Raw genomic sequence first — 24,495 nt, forward strand, 5'->3', positions numbered from 1 at the left:
GGATACTTGGTACGAGGTGGTTAGGAACTTTAAGTAGATTCTTTCTTATCCAGTTTATAAAAATTCAATTTATATAGAATTTTTCAAAAACATATCTATATTAAGGTTCAATTTGGTTCTTGTGTGTGTGTGTGTGTGTGTGTGTGTGTGTGTGTGTATTTTATTAGTACCTTATGCTTTCATTATGTTTTATATTCCACCTTTTTTTCTTTAAATGATTACTTTGTCTCCTTGGACTTGTTCTACTGCCTCAATTTTTAGAAATGGTACTCTAGCTGATTCTCCAAAGGTAGAATCATATCATAGTGTGGACTGTAATCTTTGAGTGTGAGTTCATCTTCGGTACACATTATTTATTTTTCTGTAGAAGTCCCATGTGCCTTAGATTGTGGAGTGTTTTGCATTTGCTTCTTTTTTCATGGGTCTCAAGGACAACACTAGTTCGAGACCAGATTTTATCATATAGGCCAATATATTGGGGTTGTTGGAAAAGTCGTGACGTATTTTTCTGTTTTTCGTTGCAAAAATGCATCATGACTTTTCCAACAACCCAATATAAGGCAATAAAATAATCCCTTAAGAAGAGCAGACTTACATTAAAATCTTTATAAAAGTCTCTTACATCATAGATGATGTCTCAATTATTTTATTTTGAACAAGAGTCTACTTGGTAAAGCCACAGGAGCCTGGAACCAGCTCAATCAATGCTTGTTTGGCATATACAGGTTTCCTTCTTCAGTCAGTTAAAAAACAAATACAAAAGGAAAACACAGAAACTGAACAAAGCTCTAAGAGTAGGATATTCCTATAAGTACAACTTTACCATCTGAAGGCTTAGATTTTACCAGCCTTTTAAAGATCATTTAATGGAAGGAGATTTGACTTTGGATGGTGAACACACAATGCAATATATAGATATGTATTATGGAATTGTACACTTGAAACCTATATAATTTTATTAACCAGTCTCACCCCAGTAAACTTAACAAAAAAATAAACAAAGCAATATAGTACTTTAAAATAATCAAGGCCTTCTTAAAAAAGCTGGCTGTGTGGGTTTTTTTTACAAATGGGTTCTCATGGTTTGGAAAATGTTCCAAATCATATATGGATTCAAAAACTGCTGAATCCCAAACAATTGAGGGGGTAATGAAGATGATCTTAAACATATACACAAAATATCACTCAAACATTCCCACTGTTTTAATTCATGCAACACATACACGACAGGGATTCCTTCAATATCTGGGGGGGGGGACAGAGCGGAGAGGGGGAGGGAGATGTCCATCAAAACCAGAACCCCAAAGCTCTTCGAGTTTAATATTCCTACCACAGGCATCATCTCTCTACCCCCCAAATCAGATATAAAACAGCTGCTCTTGAACACTGAACTTAAAACCATTATGTGGGGCTATGTTGATCCAACAACACTTATTTATTAATTAGTACTGCACAGAAAAGACATAATTTAACAGATGTGCAATGAACCTACATTTCTAAGACAGGATGATTCATTTCTGCTTTAAAACTGCAAAAGTGTCTCATACGTAACAACAATTAATTATGAAACACAACAGCTGAGATACTTAATGGATTCCATGTAAAGTGTATAATAAATGACTGACCGCATGACACTTGCTGTTAAATTAAAGACAGTGACATAATCGTCAACATAAGGAGAATGCCCTCCTTATTTTGTTTACATTTTTGATGGTTCTCACACTACCCAAGGCAATTCTATAAGATGTAGCATATTTACAGGTTTGCTACATGTAAAATGGAACTAATATACAGACTTCTTTTATTCTTTGGGAAAGAATACATTTTATGTTTGTAGATCTGAAGTGGCAGTTACATTTATCTTACGAGATTAATAACTCAATATACATACAACACAATAGACAGTATTCATTATAACTAGCTAGAAACGACAATTTGATTTTTCATATAGTCCACAACAGTGTAGAAGTAAACTATATTTTAACACGGTCTAAAATGAAACTAATTCTGTTAATGATACAGTAAATTAACAGCAATTATAGAATTGGCTGAATGCCCACTCTCTGTGAGTACTATATAACACACAAAAGAGACATTCTTTGACAATGGCCGAGCGTTTATGAATACCATAAAAATTTCCAAACTTTGAAGGGTAATGGTACTAGTTACCTATGATTATATCATGAAATAAAAAAAAAATCTGGCATACATATCATAGAAAGTTGTAACCAAATAAAGAAATAAAAAACTTTAAAATGGCTAACAACTATGTAATGTTTATGTGCCAGGCACTGTTCTATGTGATTTGCATTTATTACATAATTTAATCTTCACAATCACCCTGGGAGTGAGGAACTATTATTATGGTCATTTTAAAGATAAAGAAACTGAGACACAGGTTAAGAGGAATTCAAATGATTTAGTTGTGGTGATTCCAGTAGTAAGTATTAGGTTGACGGAAAAGTCATGACGTGTTTTTCCTATGTTTTTCGTTGCAAAAAGGTGTCATGATTTTTCCAACAACCCAATAGTTATGAGGAGGATAGAAATAGGAAATAAATGAAAACCAACTAAACACACACAATAAAACCCACATCCCAAAGGGTTTTCTGAAAATTACAGGAAAAAAAAAAGAAGAGAATAAAAAATTTGTATGAATTCTATATCTCAACAGTTTGACTTTAGACAGAAAAGCTAATAATACAGGAACTCAACAGTTTTTCAGACCAAGTTCTGGTAAAATGAGAATTCACGTAAAGTGTTTAGCAAAGAGAACAAACGTTTAATGATATTGACTATTAGTAATACGGTTATTATTATGCAAATGACCTGTCATCTCTGTGAGATTACTGAAGGCAAGAAAAACTCAGTGATAAAAAAAAGGTAAACAAATGTTTTAATTTGACTTGAAAACTGTCACTTAAGATTTATCTAATCTTTGAATAATTTAAATCTTGGAATTTAGAATATCCTAGTGAATATTCTTTAAACATCTGTGGGAAACAGATATAAAGAATTGACCTGATACTCATCATATTGTACACTGAAACTGATAGCTAACCAGGCAGCTTAGTTGAAAAGTAAAATAAGATTGAAGTCTGATTGGAAAAATGAAAGAGTGAGTGCTGAATGATAAAATAAGTGCTGGTCTCTTATTCTGTAGTTTTTGATCACAGGAGTCCATGCTGAAAGGGTTATTTTAGAAATTCGTAATAGGGTTGCTACATAGCATTCCATCTTACACTAGCCCCTCATGGAATGAATCCTTTATGGCTGATGACACTAACTTATTCCTAAGTTCACAAAATGGCTTTTATATGCTCAATTCCATGAAAGCTTTTTTTTTTTTTGATATTGTCTGAACAGCTGACCAAACCAAGAGACAAATGAATATAGATGAAGCAGAAAAAAGAAGAGGGGAAATGGAGAAACGATGGGCAACCCACGCTACAGTCTGACACAGGTGTGTGGGAAAGGAGGGACCAGGCACTGCAAACAAAGAACCACCAGAAACGGTGGAAAAACCATTTCTGCTCATGGCCTTCATCACCCTCTGGAACCCATCTGCTGAGATGAGACAGAGGGAATGGAAGGCTGTAAACATACAATAGAAGAGCCCTTGAGTGATTCTTTGGGTTGAGGCATCCTTATAAAGATGGGTTATTTTCCCTCCTCACCAACAAAACCAGACCAACCCAAACCAACCCACAGAAGTACGCAGGCTTCTTCCTCATATTAAGAACCGCTGGACTATCACCAACATATCTTTCGGTCTTCCTGGCAAGCATTCACGAATTACTTGTTAGTTTTACTGAAGGAATATTCAGTATTATGAGGAATGCCTTAAATCTTATTTTTATCTAATGATAAGTACATGGGTTTGTTTTCTTTCTAAATTTTCATGCCTATTTTTCTTTCATACCAGGCAATCTCTCTTCCTCTTCTGTCTCTCTCCTATTCTTTACTCATCTGCAGTTTAACCTTTGCTACCATTCTGTGATTCCTCCCATTATTTATCTCATCTCCATTTCCATCTTCTGGGTTATCTTGCTTCGATCACCTCTCAGGGCTTCTAAAACCTGTTGTTTTGGGGTTATCTTTTTCCCTCCAGTATTCTCTGTAAGACTACTTACTGCCCTAAAAACACCAACAGGCTAGTTTTCCCTAAGGCTGTGTGGAAACGTATCTATTTTTAAAAAAGGAGTCAAATCGCCAAGATTCAGAATTCTGTGGAAAAAATACACTCCCATTTTCTAATATTCTATTCCTACTGCCTGAATCTCCTACCCCCCCCCCAAAAAAATCTGAAGTAGTATCTTAAATAAAAACTCCAGGCTGCTTTTTCCCTTCCTTATAATTTGCAGCATTCAATTTTTACTATAGAAAATTGGCTGCTGTTGCATAACAACAAATACTGCCTTTTAAAAGCGAACAACTGCAACTCATGTGGCTTTAAAAAAAATATATAAATACTGCCACAACTTTACAAAACTGAGAGCTGTATGTATAGCTAAATAAAAAATTTTGAAATAAATTTTCATAGACAGGCTAACAATGAATGTTTATCTATGAAGAGAACAAATTTAAATAAGGTCCTTAAGGACAAGGATTTTATCTGATACTGACTTTTATCCCCTGTAGGGGAGACTAGGGTGTCAACATGAATTTGTTCAATAAACAGATGAACTGGAAAAATACAAACTTTTTACATTTGAAAAGAGGCCATACATACCATGATCAAAAATGACAACTGACTGAGAACTTCTGATGTTCCAACAAGTTAGGTTTATACTGCCTTTTATTGTAGGGAAGCATAATCGATTGACAGATGTGTAAAGTTTATAAAGGGAAATGTGTTGTTTGTTATTCAAATTTTGACTAAGGCAAGTTTCAAAATCTTGTGATTAATATTTTAGTCAGTAGAGATTATAACAGTCTCACACATTAACTGCAGAGTTAGGCTTAAGAATATTTCATGAATCTTTCAAATTAAATAACAGAAGTGATAGACGTTCCAGAAGTATAACACATATCACTATATTGCACCTAACTTCAAACAAACAGCACAAAAAATTAAAAAATTTGAGATGTTAGGTAAAAATAACTAACAAACTGCCTTTTTCCCCCCTCATAATAAGATTCATGTACTTTTGTCCTGACATTTGTCAATATTAGAAGAACGTACTTTTCTTCAAAAGCCTGTATGGATCAGTTTTTCATCATTTTGCTCCTTTTTGGTCAGAATTATTTAGTGATATGTAGATTAAAGGTCAACAAACTTGATCTCCTGTTTGTAGAAAAAACTAATATCATCATAGTAAGGTGGTAATGTTCACCATTATACTGATAAGCTCTAAGGTTTTCAAAGACATACGTATTCAGAGGTTCCACAACTCTTAACAGATGGATGGTTGCACCTTCTTAGACATGATAAAACTCTAAATTAGTAAGATTTACTTTTCAGGTATGTACTTAAAATCTGTATTATTAGTTTATAGTCATAAAATGGAATATTTTTGGTCTGGAGGAGAGTAATTATATTCTTCATTGACCATAAAAATCAATTCATAAAAGAGGTTAATGAATTTTTACAAAGCGAAAACACTCAAATAACCACCACCTAGAATAACATGTAGAATACTGCTAGCACCCCAGAAATTGCCCTGATGTTTCTTGTCAGTTACAACCATCCCAAAATGTAACCACTATTCTGACTCCTTCCTCTCTATAGTTTTTCATGTTTTGAACTTATATAAATGAAATCATATAGTACATATTCTTTTTCTCTCAATATTGTGTTTGTGTGATTCGTGTTGCTCATTGTGTACTGTTTTTAATTTCATTATTATATAGTATTCCATTGTATGAACACACCATAAATTATTTATCCATTCTACTACACATGATTTTTTTCCCCATGAAATTTCTGTTTAAATAAAGCTTAAGAAGTGACAGTTGTGCAATGTGACAAGGTGGCAGTAAAGACAAAGTTTACATATTTTCTTTGCTTAAGTCTGGCTTTGAAAACAAGCACATGCATTGATTCGGCTTTCATGTGACTTCTGAAGCTGTAAAAACGGCACAGAAGAGTGACTATGTTCATACTATAGTACAGAAGGTAGACAGCTATGGTAAAATGTACTTCGCTCTTGGATTATAACATTTTCTTGCTTTGCAAAATTTGTCCAATGTATTGAGTATTATTCAAACCCATATTTAAAGATACAAATTATTTGCTCATGATTTGTGTCAACAGATGGTCTACATAAAATATAGCCTAGATACTTATAAAATCAGGAGTATTTCAAACAAGATGGAAATAAAAACTCAAGTTTTCTCTTTAACATGGATTAATTTCTTGCCAATGAGTTTCATGCCAATATCTGCAGCCCTTTATTTTAAGCATTTGAAGATAAACTGTATTACTTTTCACTGTTTTGAAATCAAATGCTTTACTTTCTACTGGGTCTACTACACGCCCTTATGACAGACATCGTCATGGAAAAGGAAGATCCTGCCCTCCAGGTAGATCTAATTCTGTGGGAAATGAGAACACACACACACACACACACACACACACACACACACACACACACACTCTAACTGAACAACCTTTCAATACTACAAACTAACAGAGCACAAACAGATTTCTGAAGTGTTACAAGTATGACAAGTAAAATGAATATTTGCTTCATCAAAAGTACTATTTGCCAGGTACTGCAGGAAAGGTCTTTGTTCTCAGCTTACAGTCTAGTGTGATGTGAGTAGGCAGAAAATAAAATCAACCAACAGATAAGTATAAATGTCAGACTGTGAATAGTTTCATGAGACATTATGAGGTTGGCGTGACAGACAATAACCAGTGTGGAACTATTTATATAAGGCGGTCAGGTTACACCTCTCATTAGCTAGCACTAAAGATGAGGCCTGAAGAATGAGAAGGTGGTGCTCACACGAAGAACTGGATCAAACGTGTCCCAGGCAAAGGGGTCAGGAAACATCCTGAAGAAGAGAGAGAGGAGGAAGAAGGCTGCAGTGTGATGAGCAGGCGGGGGGGCGGGCATGAAGACCTCGGAGGCCAATGGAAGACGCCTGGGCTCCATTCTAAGCGCAATGGGAAGCCACTAAACAGTTTTACGCAGGGCAGTGACAAATCACTGACAGTTTAAGATGAAAGGGATCTTAGAGATCATTAAACTTTCTCTTTTACAGAGGAAAATATCAAGTTCCAAAGAGTGTAGTGTCATCAAAAGTCACATGGTTGGAAAGTGTCAAGAGCATGTGTTTCTATAAGCTTTCTTTTCAGTAAGAAAAAGACCAACCTTCAGACAAATGAAAAGGTATTTTTACTCATAAGAGAAATACAGTTATAATTAAACATCCTTTCCTATCAATTAGATTGGTAAAGGTCAAATATTTGATGGTGCCACACAGCACTGATGAAGATGTAGGAAAAAGGCAGGTAATCTAAGGTGGGAGTGTAACTTGGAGTGTTCTTTGTTATATAAACTACCGTTTTATATAATCTATAGGGATAGAAATTACAGTAGGTTAGTGGCCAAGTATAGGGGAATCATAAGTATACAATATGCTGTACATACACAAGTTTATAATTTGGCAAATGTGAAAACAAAAAACCTCATTTAACCTAAATCACCACAAAGGGGACGGCAAGAAGGATGTTTTGCAATAACTACAGAAAAGAATACAAGAGGTGATTAAAGTATAGCTACTGGAAATAAGTTGAATTTCTGTGGGTTTAGCATCACTTCACAGGTCTGCTACTTCGGGTGTGAAGAGTGGGGTTGCTGGACTGGAAATCCGGGGGCCAGGAGTTCTAGTCCTGGCCCTGGTACTTATTAGCTATGTGATCCTGATCACATTTCGTAATCTATATTTCAGTCTCCTGTGATAATGAAGTCTGCCTCTCAAAGTGAGAGAATCAAGTGAGATAATGAGAGTATAAGTACAGTATGTTAGTATGAACTACTAGGCATTGAAAAATACAGTGTCGTACCTAAGACGCAATTCTCCATAACCGCCACAATGTCAACAAAATTGGAACTGAAACGAAAGCTCAGGGGAGCTTAAGGAAGGTTATTTAGTCCATTCCCCTGCAGAAGTGTGCTTCAACCACAGGCAATCATTTTGATTTATTTCAGTCCTTATTTAGGCACTTGTGGGAAGATTAATTTATTTGACTGGTTTAATTGTTCATGCTTTTATGATTTATGAACAACAAATGAGTCTTTTAAAGAGAATATGATGTTTTGTAAGGCATTATTCTGTACTCTGTATGAAAAATAAATTCCCAATCCCCAAACACTGAGAACATAATGAAAAAGAGAAAATGTGAGTTTTGTTAATTTTTCCAATTATCAGTCTTTCCTTTGGGAAATCCGTTCTAGAAATTTATAGCTCCAAAAACTCAGTTTGGGTTGAACGCTGCACATTTCTATAGGTGAGGTCATTTATTCTAGAATTTTAAGCACCAAATCTGAATCTCTAGTGTACATCGCTAAACCCCAGATCCGTAAACATTCCTAATGAACATTTTCTACTCAGATATCCTATAGATATCTGTCTCCACCTGGTCATTCAGATGAGAAACCACAGAGTCCTCACAGATGTCTCAAATCATTCACCAGTGGATATGGATGCTATTGCTAAAACAGTGCTCCTGGGGGCATTTGGCAGCATCTGGAGATGTTTTTGTTACAAAGGAGGGGTGGGGGAGAGAGGAGACAGACTGCTATTGGCATGTAGTGGGTAGAGGCCAGGGATGCTGTTATGTGTCCTACGCTGGAAAAGATACCCCTCCATGACAAAACTTCTTTCCCAAAGTGTCAATCATACTGACGTTGAGAAATCCTGTTCTATTGAATCTGCAATATAAACTCTACGTAAGAAGAGACACGTCTATATGTTCAGTATCTGGACTGGTGCATGGTACCCACATTTATTGAGTAAAGGAATGAAAAAAAGAATTCTCATATTGTTACCCAGTCTTCACCCCCAAAACTCAGTCTTCATATTCCCCTTGCCTGGACTAGTCCATTAGTTCCTAACTGTTGTTCTCCTTGCCTCCATGCTCTCTGTGTTGTACTTTATTCATCTTTATGTATCATGGACCTTGAAGTAGTAAGAGCTCAATAAGTCTCTGCTTTCCAAATCAGCCTTAAAATACATTTTAAAAAGCAAACAACTTATAAGGATTTTTGGTAGGTTTCTGCTAACATACTAATACAATAAGAAAAATGTATCTGATTGCTGAGAATAGCTACACCTGTATGAATCAGTGTAGCTTTCTAATCCTAGATCTGCTTCATTTACAATCTTTAACTTCTGACTTTGTTTCTCTTTACTTTCTACAGGGCAAGACCTGCCTACTATTTGCAAAGGCCAGTTGATCATATCTTTCCCCTAATGCAGTGACAAGCTATGATTACACACTGCCTCTCATCTGGACCAGCTGGGAACTGAGCCCATTCCTTTCTCCCTAATTTTCCTTGGACCTGCTTGAGCAAATCTCTGAGAGGATGCTATCTTATCAATAGATCCAGCTTCAACTCTAAGGAAAGAAAAAATCAAGGAAACTTGATCATTGCCATAAAGGGATTGATATTTGGCTGGTAGTCTTCAAAATTAATTCAGCCCCCTCACTGCATCTAAGCTTAACAAAATAACATTACAGGTAGCGATACAAACAAGTAACACATTTAAATAGAGAACACTACAATTTTTCCTTAAATATAGACTATCATTTTCCCCCATCCCATTTCTCAAGTGGGCAATAAAATATGATCTGTTTTTAAATTTACAGACACTTAATGAATAAAGGGTATCTGTTCCATGTCTTGATCTGGTCTCATCAGGGGCTCTACCCTACAAATTAGGAAAATGGCAAATTTGCAGCTTTTTCCAGCTCAGTGGTACAGAAGGTTTTCTCTTTACAAGACCTATTGTCCCTGGCCTTTGTGTGACTTGTGGCGTTTCAGAGTTCCCAGTGTTCACCGTTTTCTAGGATTAGTGGATCCCCACTCTTTGATGTTGGAATCCTGAAGACGTCATCTTGAAGTTAGCCCTGTGAGGGGAGAGCGTCACTTGTCTAGACCTGTGAATCTTTCTTTGGAAAAAATCACCCCTCTCTGATAGGTGAGTTCCATCTTTCCCTGGCTGTGACAGCAAGAGAGCTTCTCGGTTTCCAAACATCTGAATGTCTCACTCCAGCTTCCTTTGTTCATATAATCTCCTTGTAAAAAACATCCTCTGTAAAAGAATTTAGGCCTGTCCACTCCTCCCAGTTATGCCGACAGTAATATCAACAAACACCAACTCCCATATGGAGTGAGGTCACATTCCACAGAGAAAGGAACTCCAGAGCATGGAGGGACACAGCAAAACACTTGTTTGAAATCCCCACTTCTAAGGCAAGACTTTGACAGGAGTGTATGAGTAGCTATCTGGGGGCTGACGGCACACCCACTCCATCTGGGCTTGGGCAAAGGTGCAGGTGGCTGAGTTGATTCAACCTGAACAGATCAAGTTGGCATGGGCAATGAGCATTTCCAAGACAATGATAAACTAAAGGTCTTTCTTCCAACTCTGGAACTGCATTAGGATATAGAAAGCAAAGCAGAGAGGGATCCTCCCCAAATATGTCTAAACTGAACTTCCTGTCAGCCCAATGGCTGATTGTCTGTTCTCTTACAGGCATATTTAATTTGGTTTAGAAAAAAGAAAGTTGGTATTGCTTGCCCTGAAAATGAAATAACAAAATCCAACCCTACTTCTTAGAAATTCTTAAATTGGTGGTAGGTGGGGCTGTATTGGACACACAGATGGATATAATGTGTGTTCTTTCAAAAGCAGGAAGACAATGACCACTGTTCACATTCAATTTAAAATTTCACATAACATTAAAGTATAGCGTGGCATTTTTTAAGGGGCTATCAAAAAGGAGAACAGACTGAAAAGAAAAATGACTGACTCCTGAGATGTAAGCAATGCTGCAGCCCAGTCATGACAAGGCTGTGCTTGACACTAGTTAAGCATGAAAGTGACCTGTAAAATGGGAAATGGCTTGCCTTTTAACTTGGGTCTAGCAAAACCCAGGAATCTGTATGTATTGTTCAACATAGAATTAATACTCCAGTGTCTGTAAATTAGGAACACATTGGAGAAAAGTCCCAGGTGCGTTTGCAAAGAGAGCCCTTGGCAAAACTAAAAGACAGGCACTCAAAATCTCTACGTAACATTCTTTCCCCCTTGTATCACCTCTCTCATCTTCCTCCTGACAAACCTGGTTTAGAGAATGATCTGATATAACTAATTTATACCAGGGTGTAGAATCTAAGAACAACTCTTCCTTCTTCCAGAGATACAAGCAATTTAAATCTTCTCTGTAATTGGGGAATGAAAGGTTCAGTGTAAAACTGGGTTTGAATTCCAGTTCTGTTACCTACTTCCTGTATGACCTGTGTGCCACTTAACCTCTGTGGGCCTCAGTTTTCTGATCTATGAAGTGCACTGGAGGTTAATGTCTTTACGGCAAATTGTATGGATTAAATTAGCAAAATTTTATGGAATGCCTACGGAATTGGCAGGGATTGCTCTAGGTGCTGGGAATACAGGAGTGACATCAGAATAGACCAAGTCCCTGGGTTTCAGGAGCCTACATGCTAGCTGAAGAAAGGAAAACACAGCAAACTCATAAACACACACATAGTGTCGAGGGTGAGGTGCTGTGGAGAAAAATGAAGTATGGTGGTCGTGGTGGGGAGGCTCGTGGGGAGCATGGGTAGTTGGAGCTGTCATCCAGAGCTCCTCTGAAAAGGTGGCATGCACGCAGACACCTGAGCGGACAAATGGAGCGAGCCATGTGAACCCTGAGGGAAGACAATGCTGACAAACGGGAGCAAACGCGAAGGCTCTGTGGATGGAGCCTGCTGAGAGGATTTGAGTCAAGCTGGTTGGCGACTGTGAAAAATATATTGTGAACACGGTGACTCTCTCAGGTTCTGTGTGCTTTTATTCAGTGAGCTGGGAATCACTGAAGGGTTTTAGGCCAAGAACGACGTAATCTGACTTACATTATAAAAGGATCGTTTCATGTAGGGGTAGGCACTACAGGAGGAATGAATCAGGAGCAGGGACCAGACAGGAGACTTCCAATATAATCTGGGGGGGGGAGCAGGTGGTGGCGGCTTGGGCCAGAGTGGAACTAGAGAGAAGTGAGGAGAAATGGCTCGATTCTGGATTTATTGTGAATACCTATCTTGAGCCAGTAAGACTGGGTCTGGCTAGGCTGTGTGAGAGTAGTGAAGGATGACTGCAAGGTTTTTAGTTCTGGCAACTAGAGAAACAGAGTTCCCATTCTTTGAGGTGGGAAGACTGGAGGAGCTGTTTTGGCAAGAGTCGGGTAAGGCTGTGTACTCAATAGTTTGGTGGTGGACATGTTAAGTTTGAGGTGACTGTTGGATGTTCAACGAGAGATGTCAAATAGGCAATTCAAAATGCATGAGAGCACTTGATCCATGTCCAAAGCTTTATATGAATATATGAGCTCAGGTTACAAACGAGTTAATTCACATGACTCCATGACAACTGCGTGTCCTCCCCAAGGCCAGAGCAAATGAGTGGGTGGTGGGGTTTACACACATTAAGCCACTGTTCTTTTTGAAAATCCTGGGAGGAACTGTCAACTGTGTTCTTTGAGCAGTAACAGAAGCAGCAACAGCCAAAACAAGTAAATAATAATAACCTAGTTAGAACAGAAGTGTGGAACTCTTTATTGAACTTTGGTTACAGATATCTCTCTGGCTTTTAAATGCTTCACACTATAACTAAATATTTTATTTGTGATTAGCCTTGACCTGTCAATTTAAGGTTAAAATCTAACGGGGATAACAAAATGAAGATTTTGAAAATATGACAAACCTAAATGATCGATTTCATTGTCTGAAAGCAGTTAAGACCTTACTTATTAGCTGACATTTCATTAGTAAGCAATCCACAGTACAATAGTGTCTGAAATAACCTCTAAGGACTTATTTTAAAATGTATTTGATAAAACTTGCAATAATAGAACAAACTGTATTAAAGACTTTAGATATTAATATTAAAGAGTTTTTTTTCTCACGCGAATACTTCTATGTATGCATGTACTTTTTAAAAACATCTTAGGCACAAGTTTGATCATTCTTTTTTGGAAAGTATCTACTGGCACATACTATACTGTCTGGCCATTCCCAAAGAAAACAATTCTTTCCACTAATAGATATAAACATTAAACACTGACACAGCATGTCTGACTTGTACATAGGTTGCCTGAGATACTAAAAATAAATAACAAACATGCTTGATCCTCCCACTGACCCTTAAATCTGTTTAGAACTCCCACTTGTTTTGTTTTTTTTATAAAATATCCAGATCCATAGGGTGACAGAAAAAGCCAAAATATGAATAGGCTACCTCTATGTATTTGTACTGTAGAAACAAAGATTTGACCTGTTATCTAACATGACTCCTTAGTTAGGATGTATGGTCATAAGACTCTCTGATGCATAAAACATTACACATGGTGTCACAATACATTCAAAGTGTTTTCAGTAAAAAAAAAAATAAAAAAAAATATATATATATATATATATATATACACACACATATATACACACACATATATATGAATAAAACATTTCATTATTTTGCTTCTGAATTTTTCAAGTACTTGTTAATTTTATTTGGTGTGGGGCTTTCAAGAAAAAAACTTCCATATTATTCACAAAAACAGAAATAACTGGACTGAAGAATACAAGGAAATGATTCCATATCTCACTGGTAGTCAAATAAGTATAAATTAAAGCAACCAGGAGATATCACTTTTCATCTATTGGACTGGCAGACATTAAAGAGGACTAGTAATTCTCAGAGCTGAGGAGAGTGTAGGGAAGTACTATACTATCAGATGTTGATGACCATGATGTAAACTCACAATTTTTTCTGGAGAGCAATTTGTCAACCTTTGTCAAAATTCTATAAATGTGTGTAAACCCACCTACCCAGAAGTTCCATGTCAACAAGTTTAGCTTCACAAAATAATCATTCAAGTATATAAAATATGTAATGATAAGGATGCTCACTCATCTCATGACTAATTATAACAAACACTGACAAGAGCTTAAATGTCCAATCACAGAAAATTAATTAAATTTGAAATATTTATATAACTGAATACTAACTATGTAGCTTCTATAATTGGAATGTGGTTATATGTTTACTGGAAATATATATAGTGTGGTTATATGTTTACTGGAAATATATATATAATGTTAGGTAAAAAAGTAATTCTGAAACCATGGGGAATATGGACCAATTTTTATGTGCATATATATTTGTGTGTATGCATAATAACATACTTATATGTATATACATACATATGCAGAGAACAAAAATCTCAAAAGAGGTATACAAAATGGCATGAGTAATTACTTTTTGGGTTAGGATTATAGGTAATTTAAATTTTTTCCTTTTGCTTACCTGCAATTACTTTTTATTCTATTACCAATGTAGACGTTGAAAAGTTAAAATATTAAAATATGCATTAGACTTTTAAAATACAAAAGTGCATGTTTTGAGCATGGGAGTAATTATCTATAAAATAAATAAGAAATGTAATCCTCAATAAGATATAAAACAATTTCTACTTTAAAAATAAATAGGCATCTGACTTTATAACATTAAAATGTATGTCTACACTGATAAAGAAATACAGTATTAAAAAACTTTGGGACATACCAGCAACTTATTATGTTTTTCTTTCTGGCTATATTATTTGTAAAGTTTCACTACACAGATATTTTCCCAGAGAAATAATATTATCAGTGGAGGTTAAGAATTCAACTAAAGACTTGGCATCTGATACTTCAGATGCAATTAATAATGTCATACAAACAAAAATGCTGTAGATTTAGTAATGGATGTATAAATGTATTGATTACACATATAGAAAATCAATGTACTAAAGATTGTACTGAGATATAGCATTTGAAAGTGCTACTAAGTGACCTATTTGAAACTAGTATACTAAGTTTAATGAATACTACATACTGAATTAAAAACTGTTTTGCCTGCCTTATTAGAATTCAGGTGATTTCTGAAAGAAATTATTGAATAGTTCACCTCTGATTTTGGAAATTTAGGCATGGGAGTGCGGGATGTTCAAACTGATGAAGCCCTACTCCCGAAAGTTCCTGTGGCAGGAAGGGTTCTCCAGGTCACTTCACTGAGCTTTAAGTGATGTATTTGAGTACGGTGGTGATTTAAAAGTCCTCACGAAAGATTCCAAATATGAGAGTTTGGAAAAAGTCACCTCATGGATCCAATCATGCTATAGGCTAATTTTATGGTATGGATATTTGATAAGCATTAGAGAGCCAATCAGATTTATCTGTGAGCCTCTGCTCTCACCAACAGTTCTCCCTCACACCTACTGCCAGTCTGGTTCATTCTGCAGTGTATCGGGAAATGTTGCATGAATCAAAATGTGTGGCTAAGGTTGTCGGAAAAGAGCATAGCATGAGGGCAACAGAGACAAGAAAACAAGACTTAACTCCAAATATAGACTATTTAGAGTAACAGGAGAGTAGAAAGGGACGAGCATAATATTTCAAAACTAGTAATAAAAGTCTTTGTTTTAATTAACAGCTTTCAAGACACACACTGACATTCCCCCTTACAGTAACACATCTGTCTACAAAATCTGATTTCTAAAGCTGATAAATTAGGTGGTGATGATTTGCTTTGAAAAACTTCCCAAAGGTTTCTAATAAGTATGCATTTAACTTACGATTTGAGTTACCAGAATTTGATTTTTCTTTGTCTTAAGAGATTGTCTAATCAAATTCACTTAGTGGAGGGATTTAATTTTTTCTTGTGATAATCTTGACAAGTACTAATTCAGCTTTTATTATTATTATTTTAAATAACACTTCCAGTAATGGGAAGCCCCGTGTCTCAAAAGTACAGCAACTCAAAAACAGACTGTCTAGCAATGGGTCAGATTTTCCTCCTACAGAACTGAAATCTGCTTTCCTGTAACTGACACCTTCCTGCTTCTACTTTTGTCTCATCCAGCCATCCAGGATAAAGCCTAACCCCAACCCACACCACAGTTCCTGAAACATCTGAGGACAGATATCACATTGCTTCTATGGCCTATTTTTACTAGTAAACATCTCCAGGGTAACTGTGTATCACTCAGTGGCAAGTCCATGGTCCCTGGAGTCAGAGCTCAGCAGGTTCTTGGTTGCACACCATGGGAACACCTCTCTGAGTTTCATCATCTGTGAAAGGGAACGTCCTGGCCTTACTTGGGTATTCTGGAGAAGTGAGTTGGCACAGCTGATGCCCACTACAGTGCTTGACTTACTGAAGAAACTCAAGACTGCTAATGACTCTCTTTCTCTATCCACCTTATTCCAGTTTGCCCCTAAAATGAAGTGCTTAGAAGTTCATGAGGCACACCACATACAGTGAGACTGGTTCTGAGTTCTGGAGGCTGTACTCTTAAAAATGTCTCCTTAAGGCTTCAAGAGTTCAAGTTCCCACAGAATTTTAGTCAGCCAAAAGCCTGCAAATTTTATTCATATAGAAATAAAGCAGGTCTCCCTTTCCTATCCTGTATCATGGTTCCTTTCTGATTCTTAATGAAACACCACACATTTCGTCACGTTAAATTCCATCTTGTTAGTTTTGGCCCATCCTTCCAGTCCACCAAAGCCTTTTCGGAAGCTCAATTATTTTATCTAACTTATTAGTTTTCCCTTCCAGCTGCGTTTACTCTACACATTTCTGTCATGCAGCATTTGGATAAGCCCCCACTTTTTCTGAGCTGTGTATTTCCCAGAACAGACGACACAAGACATAAAGCGGCACACCGGCCGAGCGCCGTCTTCCCTCCCTTCCCATTCTGACCCTCCTTTACTGAACAGCCCGTCAGAGAAAGGTCCTCACACCACTGGCAGCGCAACAGCTGCTTCAGGAGACTTGTGGGCTGGTCCAAAGTAGTGTGGAAGGGCAGAAGAGTCCCATTTAGTAAAAGGAAAAAAGTATTAGGTATACTATGGCTTTGTCACTGAAAACCCTACTTCTAGTCATAACATGCTGTCTAATGTCACATTTAAATATATACCATAGAAAGGAGACACTGAGAGGGCCGGCCGAGTGGCGCATTGGTTAAGAGCTGGCTTGGGACGCCAGAGGGCCCCGGTTTGGATCTCACATATGAGGGCCAGTGACACTGCTCTCTGCAGCTAAGATGCTGAACAATAGCTCAACCTGGAGCTGGGCTGCCGTGAGTCGCCAGCGACGGCGTAGGCTGCAGCCCCTGTGGCAGCGGGATGCCATGGGCTACTGTGTGTAGCCAGCAGCCAGCGTGAGCGGCCAGCAGCCGCCGTGAGCGGCCGTCCAGAAGCCGGCGACTGATCTGCCTCACCCGGGAAAAGCGCAATGATGGTGCCAACTTGGGCCAGTGAAGCAACGTCCTCCACAACTAGACTGAAGAACAAAAGGACAGCAACTTGTCTGTTCCCCTTCCCCCAATTCCTCAGCGCTGTTCCCATCCCCCAATTCTCCAATAAAAATATTTAAAAACAAAAAGAAAAAAAGAAAGGAGACACTGAGAAAGGATGAGAAAAAGCAATGAAATATGTGGGGTTGGGGGAATAACCTATAATTTTTCTTTTTTTTCCCCATTTACCTGTAGTTTTTCACATTCTGTTTCCTTTTACATACAATCAGCCCTGGGTAGTTGTCTATACAAACAGAATAGACATGCATGCCTAGATATGTATATTTAAGAATATGTATATGTGTATACATATACAACAATATATATTGCTAAAATGGATGAATATTTCATACTGACCTTAGGGGGTTTAAACGGATAGTCTGGTGAAAAGGTAATGTCAAGAAAGAACACCCCTCCTTCATAGACAGATCCTGGGGGTCCCAATATAGTTGACCTCCATTCATAAATGTTGTCTCCTTTGGGTCCAGCACTGAAATAAGACATACAAATGAAATATGCTTAGAGATTATATAAAGCCTGGAATTTTAAAAATCTATTTAATGTAACAATAAATTCAGCAATTTCATAAAAACGCAACAAAGTTAATAGATTAATTCTATACGGTGATTCATTTGTCAACATCATCAGTCTTCTATAAATCACATATGTTGGTATTACTTAATGTAAAACAAAGAAGATTCCACTTTGTCATTCACAACCCTAAATCTATGCACAGGAGATTCAAAGGACCATAGACCAGAGGCAGGAGCACAATGTTTAATAAAGATGAAATTATTTGTGAGGTCCTGAAAAGGATAATATGGTCATAGGGTCAAAGAGACACATTTTTAAATCCAAAAGGGCAGCTACAGAAAAAAACAGTCTACTATCCCTTTGTTAACCACAGAGAGCACAAACACTGCTCATGGAGATCAGGAACCACTCATCACCCATAAAGCCCAGCTAAGTATCATGTCCCGTCTTCTTCTCTTCTCTCTTTCCACCCCTGAGCTCTCTTCTCAGCCGACCCCCTCCACACCCCCACATATCACTGACTATTGTGGTCTGTAGAAGATAATATGTATAATTTTGTCTCATAACTGTGTTTTGTAACTGTTTTCTGTCCCTCCCTAGAGTAGAAATTCCTTGAATATATTTGGTCTTGTCCTTAGTGCCTAGTCAGTAAATGTTTGTTGGGTGATGATGGATTAATAGCTACAAGAGAAGCCACATGGCGATAGCAGCAAACCTATGTCCCTGAGTCTTACAGAAACTCAGCGAGAAAAATGAGGCCCACAGGAGTCACGTGGATTGCATTAATTCTCTCAAGTGAACATAAGGGCAAAAATAATGTAGCTTTTCAGTGTTCTATTTGCTACATCAAGCTAATACCTACATCTAACAGCCAGAAATTCTCACACCTGTTAAGGTGCTTGGGAAGGATTTTATTGTCAACAGAGATTTAGCTTCTAGTCTGTCTTATTTTGAAATTAGTTTATATCTACAAAAATGCATTGTTGAGCAGTATATCAAAAAAGCATGCATCTTAGCCAAGTTGGGATTATTTTGGGAATGCAAGGATAGTTTAATAATAGAAATTTATTAATGCAATTTAGCTCACTAACAGAGTAAAGGAGAAAAACAATGGTAATTTCAATAGATGCAGAAAAAGGCTTTAGTGATAGCCACTCATGATAAAAACTCTTAGCAAAATTGGAATAGAAGGAAAATCTTTAAGCTGATAAAGGGTATCTATCAAAAACCTCACAACAACTAACATTCAATGGTAAAATATTAAAAGCACACCCTTTAAAAATTGAGGAATAATACCAAGATGCTCACTATATCCACTTTGAATCATTATTGTACTAGAGAGACTATTCATCAAGTGATGATTGACATAAGGAAAAAATGAAATATGGACTGGGATGAAAGAAATAAAACAGTTAACATTTGCAGTATGTATGTACACAGAAAATTCCCAAACTCTCCAGGCAATTTATTGAACTTAATAAAAATGTATAGCAAAGTGGCTGGATATAAGATCAATATGCAAAAATCAACTGCATTTCAATACACCAACAAAATTAGAAAAGTATTTTAAAATGCTTTTTATAATAGTATTAAAACATAAGGAAAATTTTATAAAATATAAGATTATTATGGAGCAAATTATAAAACTTGAAATACAACACAAGAGTATTAAGTAGAGAAAGAGATACCAACTTTATGGGTAGGGAGACCTAGTATACTACAAGTATCAATTTCCTCCAAATTGATCCAGTACAATTCTAGTCAAAAGTCCAACAGCTTTTTAAAAAATGAAACTTGACAAGCTGATTCTAAAAGGATCTCTTCGAACTTTTCCACATACATATGGAAATCTGGTATATGTCAGAACTGACTTTTGTAGTTGGAAAATACAGAAATTGATTTTCTACCTCAATAAATATACAAACCTTTGTTGCAAATGGATTACACATTTAAACGCATAAGTCAAAAGTTTTATTTAGAATTTGACTAGAGAATGAGATAAGGCAAGCCACAAACTGAGATCAGAGATTTGGTCATATAAAATTGACCCACTTCTAGTGTTTGGAATACACAAATTCCTATGAATCAATAAGAAAAAGACTAAAAATCCATTAGAAAAGACATAGACATTTCCAAAAAGAAACACGAATGGCCAATAATCACATAAAAATGCTCAATCTCATTAAAATCAGGGAAATAAAAGTTAAAATTACAATTCGATATTCTTTCACAAAATACACAGGCAAAACTTAATGCCTGATGAAACCAAGTATTGAGGAGGACCGGGAGAAACACACACTCCTACACACTGCTGATGAGTATGTTCAATTGCTTTGGACAAGCATGTGGACCCACCTACTTAAGTGGAACACATATACTCCTATATTACACCACAGCACCTGCATCTCTAGGTGCACAGCCCAGTGAAATTTTTATACATGTACCGGAATGTTCATGTAGGCACTACTTGTAATAGCAACACTGGAAATATGAATGTCCACTGACAGGAAAACTGACAAATTCACCCAAAGGAACACTACTACCCAGTGGTGAAACGTACAGATTAACATAGATGAATCTTAAAAACATCACATTGAATAAAAAATGAAGTCTAAAAGGAATTATGATATGATACTATTTCTACAAAGCTTAAAAACAAGCAAACAAGAAAATATATTGTTGAGGGACTCACACAGATACGGTAAGGCAAAAAAATGAATGAAAACAAAGTTGAAAAGCGTAGTTTTCTAAGTGGAATCAGAGGGTGGAGGAGCAGCACACAGGAGCGTCAAAGGTTCTGGAAATGTTCCACTGCTCAGCACGGATGATGAACTCAGGAGTTTCCTGTTTTATGACTAGTTTTCATAACCTACTTGTATGTTAGATATGTTCTTATATATGTATCACATTTTCATACTAAGAAAAAATATGCTGAAAAAGTCTATGAAAATGCTATGTGAGAACAGCATATGTATAGTGTGATCTTACTGTATAAACTAGAAACATAAAACAATATTTTATATTGTATATAGATACATTATCTGTGTCAAAATCTTCTAAGGTATGAAAGGTAAAGATACTTAGCGTCATGATAATGGTTGTGTAAGGAACAATGTAGAGTAGGGTGATGGGAGGAAACTGATCTGGAGATGGGGAATGAAGGAGAGTTCAGTTTTATCTCCAGTGTTTGATTTCTCTTATTTAAAAAGAGATGAAGAAAAACAATAAAATCACAGTCAAGTTTATCGTCAAGTGTTAAAAAATACTGTGAAGCAGTGGTGCAGGGGACCAGAGTACAGCATTCCCACCCCATCTTCCCCTTTACCTACCTCCCTTGGGGCTGACTGTGAGATGTAGACAGAGTATGTTCAGGCCAAATGACAATTATGCTTTGGCAACAGCAGTCCCTTGTTGCCAGACAGGCTCACTCATTCAGATGAATAATACATGTGGTTACGCCCTTAGCTATAATTAGACCCAACACCAATAGATAAGTTTATCAGAAGGAAGAGCTTAAAAGTAGAGTAAATTATAGGTTTGTAGTTACAACATTACTTCAAAGTAGATGAAGAAATTTAGATGAAAAAATACACACAGGCGAGTACACAGCTATGAAACTATGTGCACAGACACATTTCCCAAATACAAAAATACGTGATTACACATACAGTGACTCAGATATACAGTGACATATACACATATATATATATTATATATATATATATATATATATAATATATATATATATTTAGTTAGTTAGTTACATAATTTAGGCTAAATAAGGAGTCACCGAATAGTGCCACCAAGAAAGGGACTCAGGGAAGGTGGGAGATACCTCATGATGTCAGTAATGTCTGTAGATAACTTACATTCATTCAATCTGGGCCTATTCCAAGTTTTATCTGGCTCTTGGTCAGAACTCCAAATTTTATTGGTTCTTTGAAGTCAGTCAGCTGTCTATCCAGTTATTAACAGTGGATTACTAACACACCTAACATTATTACTGAGTTGGTGTATGCTGCCAAACTGTATCTTTTAAAGAAAGATGAGATATAACACTTGAGCTGAGCTTTCTGACCTCCTCTATTGTCTTAGAAATGGCACGTGTGCACCACTTGCAATCCCAAAGCTTATAGCAATGGTTCTTGAACTAGACTGCCCTCTGTTCCACTCCCATTTTGAGGTGTCCCAGCTGCAAAACCTGGTGTAAAAGTCCTGAACTGTGTCATACAATATGGTAGCCATGTAGCTACTGAACACTTGAATTGTGGCTAGTTCAAATTGAGATGTGCTGTAAACGCAAAAATACATAACACAGTTTATTGACAATGCCAAAGAAAGCATAGTTTTTTAGTTAATTATATGTTGAAATGATAATATTTGGGACATAACGGGCTAAATATATTAAAGTTAACTTCATCTATTTCTTTTAACTTTTTTTAATGTGACTGCTAGAAAATGTAAAGTTATACATGTGGCTCCCACTGTATTTCTATTCGACAGTACTGTTCGAGAGCAGTGCTGTCTGACAGAACTTTCTGTGGCAATGGAAATGTTCTTATCTTATCCTTATCCAATATGGTAATCAGCAGGTACAGAGAGCCGTTAGGCACTTGCAATGAGGCAAGTGAGAATAAATCAATTTCTTTTGATTTTAATGAATTTAAACCTAAATAGCTCCATGTGGCTAGTGGTCATATATATTGGACAGTACAGATCTAGGTGCTCCAGTGGCCCATGTTAACCAAATGGTTTTTTATTATGTCAGAATTATTTGGATCCACATAAAACAGAAGAATGTGCTTTTTATACTTTGGACCAAAGGAGCGGGAAGGATGCTGCAGACTGTTTTATACTTTTTAATGACTGCTTCTTCCCTAAGTTGATGAACTAAAAGTTGGTGTCAGAGGACACCTGCGGAGCACAGCGGTGGTGAAGAACAGGAACAGAGTCTGAGCCAGACCTGCTTACCTGAAGCAGCTGCTCCTGAAATCTGTATGACCCTAGTTAAGTTTCCTCATCTGCAAAACTGGGCGATGACAGTACACCTCATAGAGCAATTGTGAAGTCTTAGTAGAGCTATAATCACAGAGTTTGGAAAATGGGCTCTCTAAGTGCCCCAAAAAAATGTCAGCTGCTTTTTTGGTTGTTGTTATGCCTTGTGAATGACACATAAGTTCACCCACATGCGAAAGGTTAATTAGTGGTGATTTTATAAGGAGGGTTTCAAGATCCTAGAATACAGGCCACGGAGATCTGTGTTAAAATAATCATCATCCTGCAACCTAATCTTACAATGTGTACTTAGATAGGGCAGAACTTTAGAAACTATCAGAATTCATCCCTGCCACTCCTAGGAAATCCCATCTTTCACTGAATAGAATGTTTATTTAATATGAGGATTTTTAGGAATCAGGTTAGTTAGCAACGCTGTCTCATTTACTGGATTCTTAATAATCAATACCCTTAATGTTTTTACTTTCAGATTTTTTTTTTAAAGAAAAACACAACTAACAGTTGAATTTCAAAAGATACGCAATTAGATAACTCTATTAAAATGCAAATATCAGTTAGCAAATTACAAATTGGTTGAATGCCCAAAGTTGCTGCTTAAAGAAATTCTGTTAGAGAATGAATGTTATAAACTGAGTTCAGCTTTCCATGCTGCCACCTACAGTGGATGAGCCCTTATGCATATATAAAATATTATACATTTATAATAAAAATGCTGAAAAGGACTAAATACTCCCTGTCTTTATTTAAGATCACAGATGCTTTAAATATATCTGAATACTTTCAATGTTCTGTGCCACAGTTGTGGCTGAGTTTCGGCCATGTCTGCTGTCTTTCATTTAACACGGACTCTGAGACGGCTGAAGAGGAAGGGCGCTGGGGCCATGTTGGGATCCTGGCTCCAGGGGACAAGCAACCTGCCTTTTAGAGAATCTCTGACAAGCTAACACTGTGAAATCTACGGGGACAGGGTGGGTGAGGAGAAGATAGTACAAGGGAATTTCTCAGGAGCTCTGTATATCAGACTGCTTATATGTCAGGCTCAATGCAACTGAATTCATTCCTTCCAATGTGGAGGAAAATTGTTCACACACAAGTGATACGCTGTGCCTATGTCCAAAGTCCCCATGGAAGTAAACAGCTGCAGGGATGCTAAACTTCTGGCTTTCAACATAATAATGTCTGTGTTTCTCTAGTGTCAGACCGAAAGAAAAGGCAGTTCTGTCCCTTAAAAGAAAAATATGAGGGCAAAGCCCAGATCAGTTACAGATAAGGAAAAACTTTATTCTTCCTTTTCCTTCTAAGCCACATGTTAATAAGACACATTCACTTGTAAGCACAAAGATAAGCTACAGAGTCAAAAAGAAACAAATTACTGT

General features: G+C 36.8%; 1 protein-coding gene across 1 annotated transcript in view; it reads right to left on the minus strand.

Moving 5' to 3' along the window:
- LOC109389838 (ubiquitin-conjugating enzyme E2 E2) overlaps window positions 1-24,495 on the minus strand; it is a 302,286-nt gene that overhangs the window by 54,346 nt on the left and 223,445 nt on the right. The window contains exon 4 of the mRNA XM_019655751.1: window positions 17,927-18,059. Coding sequence (XP_019511296.1) covers window positions 17,927-18,059 — 133 coding nt within the window. The remainder of the gene's footprint in view (window positions 1-17,926; window positions 18,060-24,495) is intronic.

Source organism: Hipposideros armiger, unplaced genomic scaffold, assembly GCF_001890085.2.
Source record: "Hipposideros armiger isolate ML-2016 unplaced genomic scaffold, ASM189008v1 scaffold_245, whole genome shotgun sequence".
Classification (NCBI taxonomy): Eukaryota; Metazoa; Chordata; class Mammalia; order Chiroptera; family Hipposideridae; genus Hipposideros; species Hipposideros armiger.